The following is an 8,869-nucleotide window of genomic DNA, read 5'->3' on the forward strand; positions in this document are numbered from 1 at the left end:
GTGTGGTAAGAGATACAAATTCATTCTTTTGCATATAGATATCCAGTTGTCCCAGCACAGTTTCTTGCAAAGGATTATTCTTTCTCCTATTGATTGGTCCTGGCACCCATTTGTAGTTGTAAAACAACGCAATTGTGCATTCAACTTGTCTTGCAGATCTATTTATCTGTATTGCAAGGTTGCTAGGTAATAATTGCACAGTGATAAGGTTATTTTTGAATATTTTTCTTAGTCAAGGAAAGTTGTTACAAAGAGGCACTTTCTGCCATGTTGGCTCCCTACATTTTGCTGGAGAAAACACTATTTCTTTCTAATGAATGCTCTGTGATCCTTCCTTTCCAAATGTTACTCTCTTTTTGTCACACTCTCCTACATGGTGAACATTTCTTTGAGAGGAGCATTGCATACATAGAAAAAGTCAGAAATGTTGGCGTGGTTGACATTGTTCTAACTTGAACAGATTTTTCTTTTCTCAACATTGAAGCAAGTCCTTTCCAAGTGTTACCTAATTAAATGTGAAATTTATGGTTGTGGTTTCTGACCTATGGACCTCTTTAAAAGGATCTATGTTTCCAGATGTCTTAACTGAGGCATCAGCTAACTTTTAGAGTGTCTTCTTCACAGTCCTCATTTATTTTAAGATCCTTTATTATAAAATAGCCTGAAGGTGATCATGCATATTTCATACCAAGAAAAAAATTGTCTTATGTACAAACATAAAAACATACCTCAGACAATGAAAACATACAGTACATGCTTAGATATTAATGCCTTGAGAAGATGTTTTGGGGTTACAATCACCCAGATCTTTTCATTAGGAGGTTCTGTATAGACCATGGACTGGTACAAGTTTGTTCACTTGAAAGTGAACCCCAAAGGAAAAGAGTAGAAAAATCTATCACTGATATCATTGAAAACTCCATATGAATCAAATAATAAAGGATACATATTATATAAACATTTCATTTGATCTTCTCACCATGCTTTTACAGATTTACCTTTTGTTTCCTCCCTCAGTCATAGAACAGGACACTTTAGGTACTCCCAGGCCCTGCAATTCTGTCATTTCCCAGTAGGGGGCGTTGTTGCACTAAAAGCTGCACCGGTTGCAGCATTTCCCTGGTGGGCCTGTGTTCCTTCTGTACTTTCAAGACGGTTTTTTTTTACAAAGTCCTGTAATGAATATTTTCTCTCTAAACTCTTAAGAAAATGAGAGTTGAAGAAAAACAATTCTTGAAAGATTGTCCTTTTACCCACTGTCTTCAGAGGTGGTTAATTGTAAGTGACATTCTTGGAGGTTGATATCAAAGTCCCAAAGTACGAAATGCATCTCGTAAGTCATCAACCTCATACAGGGGCTGTAAAGAAAGAAATAAGCTCAATGGATGCATTTGTAACATTGTGGAAGAAAGTAACTTGGGAGGGTTAGGATGAGGAGAGGAAGGAATTCTACCAGAAGGAAAACAGAATCCTGAGGAGAGTCTAACGGAGAGAGTTGTGGGTGATGAAAGAGGGGAAGGGAAGGGCATCTCAGCAGAGGGCTCTGAATTGTGAAACAGAAGAGCAAACTCAAATGTAGGAGAAATAACCAAAAAAAAAGACAAAGTACGGCTTTCATCAGAGAAAAAATGAGAGTGATACCTACACACACATGCACAGACAATGTAAAAAATACGCGAAAGGAAAATTTAAGTAGCTCCAGGAAAAGATGACTGGAGACAGAAAGAAAATGAGAAGCAAAGAAGCCCCTTACCAAAAGAATGCGTCGAAGCTGTCTGGATAGTCGAACGGAATTTTCGTGCAATCCCTCCCAGGCTTTGAAAGTTTTTTCACGATTTTCCACAAAAGTATTCCAGCAATAAAAATAATCTTTAAAAAAGGAGGGGCATGGGGTAGAAGACAGCTCAGATCCCAAATAGAGAGGAAAGGAAGGAAACCCTGCCCCCCCCACTTTTAAATCTCATTTCCTACAAAGCCTAGTTGTCCAAGCCTTAATTCTCTTCCTCCTGTTGTAGTCAATTTTTGGCTGAATTCCCCCCCCCCCCGAATTTTCTCCTCTGAACTGCAATCCCGAACGAGGTCCCCTTCGCACCTTTGAAGGTCATGATAGCGATCTGGACGCCCGCGCGGTGCAGCCGCCGCAGCCCCTCTGGCTCAGCCTTGCGGTCCTCGCAGAAGTAGAGGCGCGCAGTGAAGATCCTCAGACTGAGGTTGGGGTACCCTCTGAGAAAGTCGGCCACGTGCCGGGCACAGTCGTAGCAGGGGCTCCAGGAGGTGAACCAGGTGACGCGATAGCACCGGCCAGGGTCCAGGTCCCAGTCGGAGATGTAGCGGAGGAAGAGCAACTCCACGTGGCAGCCGGACTGCGGACAGAGCAGAGGACTTAGGTGACGGTTTAGTGACCTTTACTGCGGTGCCGGCAGCTTTCTAGTCACTAATTCATCTGCCTCCCACAGTAATCTTTTTTAGCGTGTCTGCAGTTTGGGCCTTAGATTACAACAGAACAAAAAAGCAGGAGGATGCGATGAGTCTGGCTGAAGTAGCATCACAGTGTCCCAGAGTTCTGAGTTGTGTTTACGAAGTTACTTTTAGCGCGTTTGTGGAGAAAGAAAATGGCCTGTTGCTGTAACATTGTGGAACTACACCAGACCACTAGGGGGAGGTAGGAAACGTGTGGTTGAGAACCGGAAGGGGTAAAAGAGATTAGGCTAAGGCCAACAGAGGGGTGTTGTAGGAAAGGTAATAGGACGGCTATGGGTTCAGAACAATTAATGTGATTGCTCATCGTATGATCCCTGTGATTGTAATAATTGCGCAATAATGAGATACAGCAAATCTGCATAAGTATTGCCAAAAAGTCTTTAGTCCCAGAATCTGAAAGATCTAGGTTCCATTTCCTGGCATCAACACTCAGGTGACTGGGACAACTCATCCAACTCTTGGATCTTCTAAGTCCTCACCAATAAAATGGCCTGGTATCGATCGTGAGGATTAAATGAGAAGGAAATAAAGGGTTGGTAACAGCAAACCCTTCTCTACTTAGAATGTGTCACACCACCAAACAGGAAAGAGATTAGAATGTAAAACAATTGAAGTGAGATAATTTACACAATACAAATGGAGGCAAAGGAAATTGACTCATAAAATAAACACTTAACAATGAGCCAATGTCCTTCCACCTGTGGATTCTTCCCTGGGATCCCACCAGTATCAGATCTCACTGCCTGTTTTGAGACGGGAAATACTCATTATGCAAACCCATCTGGATATGGTGAAGTCACTTGTAAATACAATTCTCTGATCTAAATGCTGAGAGATTGATTTAATTAATCGACCAATTGAGGCTTCCCTGAGTATTCTGGGTCTCACTATGCTGAATGTACTCATTGGCCTATGATCTATGTGAGCAGGAGGGACTAGAAATCACTACGGAAACAGAATTGAGTCATTAATTTTTCCTACTTTTTTCTTAATTTTCCCAAAAATTCTAAAGAAAATTTGTTTTTCACATTTAAATTTAGCTTGAATGAGCTGACAATATTCTTCCAAATCAAAAGACTCTAATATTTGATTTCCTCAATCTCAAAGGCAATTCAGGTGCTGGGGAAAGGGAAGGAAAGTTTGGAGGCAGTTACTCTTGGCATTGAAGCAAGGTGTCACAGTAATGTGCCCAGCATGATCGGGGAGGACATGAAATGGCATGCTTTGGGGCATACCTGTTGTGGTTTCATGGATATAAAAAAGAAAGAGATTTGAGAAATCTGGTGGAGACCTAAACGTGAAACAGGCTGAAAGTAGTACTATCTGCATATGGTTCTGAAAGTGCCCGAAGTCTAGCTTGGAAGCAACTAATTGATACCTTGTTTCGAAGGTGACCGAAGTCCAGTGAAAAGGAGGTGGCGCTATCCCGCCGCTTCACCACGTAGCACAAGTAGGTCTCATGGCGACCCTTAGCCCAGCGGACATTCTTGAAATGGTAAAGAAACTTCCTCTGCTTCATCAGGAGGCTGTGGGTGAGGAGAGGGAGGAACATTCAGGAGCAGTGCTCATTCTCCTGGCTTTCCTTCAGCTTTTAAAAATATCTATGGGCGCCTGGGTGGCTCAGATGGTTAGGCATCTGCCTTCGGCTCAGGTCATGATCCCAGGGTCCTGGGATCGAGTCCCGCATCGGGCTCCCTGCTCAGTGGGGATCCTGCTTCTCCCTCTGCTTCTCTCTCTCTCTCTCTGTCTCTCATGAATAAATAAATAAAATCTTTAAAAAAAAAAATATCTGTAATGACTTGAGCCAAGCCAGAGAAGATCCTCTTCCTTACTTCACTGGATGCCTGAGACTTACTGAACTTGGAATCCATTATAAAACCCTCTTCATGCTTGTATTTAAGACCAATTGAGGGGCCCCTGGGTGGCTCAGTCAGTTAAGCGTTTGCCTTCGGCATGATCCCAGCGTCCTGGGATCGAGTCCCACATTGGGTCTTTGTTCAGTGGGGAGTCTGCTTCTCCCTCTGCCTGCAGCTCCCCCTGCTTGTGCTCTCTCTCTCTCTCTCTGACAAATAAAATCTAAAAAAAAAAAAAAAAAAAAAATGGAGAGGTAGCCAGAACTCCCAAATGGTATGAACTCGCAGGACAGTCTCCTCCCATAGCTGTCTGTTAGATGCTGACAACTGGGACTTACAAACCTGTTCCTCGGTTCCGTAATTTTTTCAGAGTTCCCCTCTAAACTCTACCTAAATGTCCAATATGTACTTCAAACCCAACCTGACCAAAACAGGAATTCCTAAAATGTCCTCCGTACTGACAATCCTGTCTCTCCTTACTTTTCCATCTCAAGTAACCAGGCGAAAAGCTTTGGCTCATCTTTGATTCTTCTTCATATTTAATGATCTAAATTTATTGATTCAAATCTCTTTTTTTTTTTTTTAGTATTTTTATTTTTTAAACTTCCAAATATTTCTTGAGGGTTTGTACCTGCACTATTCCTTCTGTTCTCTGCTTACTCTAAGCCCTCACCTTCTTTTGGTTTATCTCTTGTCCTGGCCTCTAAGCTGGTCTGTCTGCCCCCAGTCCCTCGAAAAGAACATTCTCCATGCTGTGCCAGAGTAATTTCACAAAAGCCCAGGCGTGACCATGTCATTTCTGTGTTGAAAAATCCCCGGTTGAATCTCTTGTGCCCACAGGATAAATCCCAAACTCTAAGGTGGTATTTAGGCCAGTTTTTACATTTGAACATCAAATCTGCATTTCTAGCTTCCTTTCCTGCTACTTTTTCCCTTTCCTTCCCCATCTTCAAGTGCCTATGCAGCTGATCCCCTGGTGCTAGTGTCTGATCCTGTGGCTTTTTCTTTCCAGTCACCTTGCTGATGCACTTCCTCTTGGTGAATGCTTTCCTACCTTTTTCCACTGGACAAAACTTACATATCCTTCAAAGCCAGTTCACAGTTCAACTTTTCTTTCTCACCACCGCTATCCCAACATTTTTAGGCAAAAAATTGAACACTTAACAGCAACAAAAACCCCTCCTGTAGTTTCCCTTCATTCTCCAGTTTATCTCTGTCAAAGCCCCCCATCCTCTGTTACCAGCTGATCACTGACATCTCTGTCTCCCCAGTTGGATTTTTTGGGTTTTGAGGCAGAAAGCATCACTTTATGAGAAAAGATTTCTTTTTAATACCAGAGTAATATTTGTTAACTTGTATAATACAAAAAGTTGAAAGTTTGACATGCAAAAATATTAAAGAATTAAAATTTAGGGATGCCTGGGCGGCTCAATGCGTTAAACATCTGACTTTTTTTTTTAAGATTTATTTATTTGAGAGAGTGAGAATGAGAGGGAGAGTACATGAGAGGGGGGAGGGTCAGAGGGAGAAGCAGGTTCCTCGCTGAGCAGGGAGACCGATGCGGGACTCGATTCCGGGACTCCAGGATCATGACCTGAGCCGAAGGCAGTCGCTTAACCGACTGAGCCACCCAGGCGCCCAACATCTGACTCTTGATTTCAGCTCAGGTCATGCATGATCTCAGGGTTGTGAGACTGAGCTTGCATTGGGCTCCCCACTCAGTGTGGGAAGTCTGCTTAAGATTCCCTCCCTCTACCCCCCAATTTTGTCACTCTTTGAATACTAACCAAAATTTAAATTTAAAAAATTGGGGCGCCTGGGTGGCTCAGTTGGTTGAGCGACTGCCTTCGGCTCGGGTCATGATCCTGGAGTCCCGGGATCGAGTCCCACATCGGGCTCCCTGCTTAGCGGGGAGTCTGCTTCTCCCTCTGACCCTCTTCCCTCTCGTGCTCTCTTTCTCATTCTCTCTCTCTCAAATAAATAAATAAAATCTTTAAAAAAAATATGGAACTGTGCTGACCTTCCTGAATTTCCAAAAAAAAAAAAGTTATAAATTTAAAAAATTTAAAATTTAGGATACAGTGTCAAATGATAATTCGACATAGTATCTAATAACAATTACTGTTAAAAAATTTTTTCTAGTCTTCTTATAGGCATGTTTACATGATTTTGATTATACTGATTTCATATGCGTTTTGCATGCTGCTGCTTTTTTAGCTTGGCAATATAATCTATTACTCTGTGTTGCTCACATGCAGGGACTTGTTGCTCTAGTTTCCTTATGCCTAGCAGTGTTTTGCATGTCATAAGCACTAAATTGAATTGAATTTGTGGAAATACTCTTGGCTAACCGAAGTTTCTTTGCAGTTATGGACATAAAACAAGCTATACATGTGGTTGATACCAAAGCACTAACGATGTCTCTCTGGTTTTTGTCCCTAGACTTTTCCAGAAATGTATTCATCAAGTTGTGGAGATCATGCTGCCACCTAATGGCAATGGGCAGAAGTACAGTAAACTTGTAAAAGTAAAGACCTAGGCAAAGATTTGAATACGGTTTGCCGACAAGAGAATTGAAACTTTCTTCACCTTTATTTATTTTTTTTTAAAGCATTGAGGTATAATTTACATACCTCACCCATTTAAACGTGCGATTTTATGAGTCCTGGCAAATGTAAACACCCAAAACTGCAACCACAATCAGGATACAGAACATTCCCAGGGCACCCTTTCCCAAAATTTGCTCATTCACCTTTTCAGTCAGTTCTTCCCCAGTCCTCTACGCAACGACTAATCTTCCTTCTGTAACTCTACATTACTATCCACTTCCTAGAATTCCGTATAAGCCCTACATTATCTCTTACTTTGTGTCCAACTTCTTTTCACTTAGCATAATGAATTTGAAATTCATTTGCGCTGCATGTATCAGTAGTTTGATCCTTTTTTTTTTTAAAGATTTTTGTTTTTTATTCATTCGAGACACAGATATAGAGAGAAAGAGAGCATGAGCAGGGGGAGAAGCGGGGGGGGGGGAGAAGCAGACTCCCTGCTGAGCAGGGAGCCCAATGCGGGGCTCCATCCCAGGACCCTGGGATCATGACCTGAGTCGAAGGCAGACGCTTAATGACTGAGCCACCCAGGCGCCCCTAGTTTGATCCTTTCTACTGCAAAGTAATATTCCACTGCATGGCCATAGCACATTTATCCATCCACCTGTAGATGGACATTTGGATTGTTTCTACTTAGGGGCTGTTGTGAAGACAGCTTCTACAAACATGTACCAGTCTTTGGGGAGGACATGTGTTGAGAATTAATTCTAATGCAATACATGTGATAGACCGTGAAGTTAAAAGTTAAATACCCAAGCATCAACCTTATGAGTTAGGTAAGCACGGACGAGTTTTTTATAGCTATCTCAATTTAAATGTCGTGCTTCACACACATGAAGTTTGTCGAAATACACTTTAGGCAGAGAACTAGATTTATCACTAGTGTACACAATATACCAAACAGTATAAAAATTGTTGAATCATATTATTTTAGAATTAAAAATTGGCAGGAATCTGACATGAATGCCAGCAAAAATCTAATAATTGTTGGCTTTACTTTAAAATGACAATTTTATTGCTTGCTTTGGCAGCACATATACTATAATTGGAACAATACAGAGATTAATATGGCCCCTGCACAAGGCTGACACGCAAATTCATGAAGTGTTCCATATTTTTTGACCAAGATCGTAAGTTTTGATGGTGAAAACATGACATTTTCATATACCAAAAAATAGAATAATTTTATAGTAATTATAGCACTTACCACCATTATTATTACTGCTGTGACATAATTTGCATATAATCATTAGCATATATAAATTGAATACATAATAAGTGCTTAATACTGAAGTAAAAGGGGGAAAAAATCTCTTGGCTCAGTTTTAAACAGATTAAGCATCATTCCTTACTGATAAATTTCTCCAAACAGTTAACTTGCCCTCCTTGGCTGTCCGGCTGAGAAAGGGGTGGAGGGGGGTACTGTGTCATGCACAGGCGTTATGGTGGGGATCTGCTGCTGGGAGAAAGCAAAAGTGTTCTGGGAGTATAGGAAAGGACATGGCTTAGGTAAGAGAATTCAGATGGACTTTTGCCTTCTGCTCACATGAAAATACGTAGTTCCTGTTTCTGTCAGAAGTGACCAGGCACAGTGAAGTGAATTGCTTGATGGTGACCTTTTGATTAACTTTCTTGGTCCATCACTTTCAACTGTAGCTAGGAGCCCGTTTCAAGTACCCTCTTAGTTTCTCTTTTGGGTACGAAGGACTTTGTAGGGGCACTTTTTCAAGCTCACAAGTCAACAGCTGCCCTAGACAGCTGTGCTCCCTGAGGCAGAACATCGCTGCATTCCCAGCAATGCAAACCAGAGACAGATGGGTTAAAAATAATCATGACCGAGTCCTCTCCTGTCTTGTGCCATCACTAATGCCCTCTGCAGCTGTTCTTTTCCCTAATGATAATTATATATTTCCCTTTTTCTCCTGT

General features: G+C 41.6%; 1 protein-coding gene and 1 non-coding gene across 3 annotated transcripts; one reads left to right on the top strand and one right to left on the bottom strand.

Moving 5' to 3' along the window:
• Window positions 1-1,304: 1,304 nt before the first annotated feature.
• AICDA (activation induced cytidine deaminase) lies at window positions 1,305-4,003 on the bottom strand. 2 transcript variants are annotated; one of them, XM_088025549.1, is made up of 4 exons: window positions 3,860-4,003; window positions 2,095-2,363; window positions 1,754-1,841; window positions 1,305-1,358 (listed from the first exon to the last, which is right to left on the bottom strand). In XM_088025549.1, exons 1-4 carry the CDS (start codon window positions 3,998-4,000, stop codon window positions 1,305-1,307), a joined length of 552 nt encoding a protein of 183 aa, XP_087881675.1. In that variant the 5' UTR covers window positions 4,001-4,003. The 2 variants fall into 2 exon arrangements, with proteins under 2 accessions (XP_087881675.1, XP_027975569.2); XM_028119768.2 differs by having other exon boundaries at window positions 1,754-1,869; window positions 2,093-2,363.
• Window positions 4,004-7,958: 3,955 nt separating this feature from the next.
• On the top strand, window positions 7,959-8,062 carry LOC114221750 (U6 spliceosomal RNA). The gene has a single exon (XR_015768862.1). It is a non-coding gene; the product is annotated as a U6 spliceosomal RNA (small nuclear RNA).
• Window positions 8,063-8,869: the final 807 nt, after the last annotated feature.

Source organism: Eumetopias jubatus, unplaced genomic scaffold (assembly GCF_037043125.1).
Source record: "Eumetopias jubatus isolate StellerSeaLion01/CBP00866 unplaced genomic scaffold, mEumJub1_p1.0 scaffold_8, whole genome shotgun sequence".
NCBI lineage: Eukaryota > Metazoa > Chordata > Mammalia > Carnivora > Otariidae > Eumetopias > Eumetopias jubatus.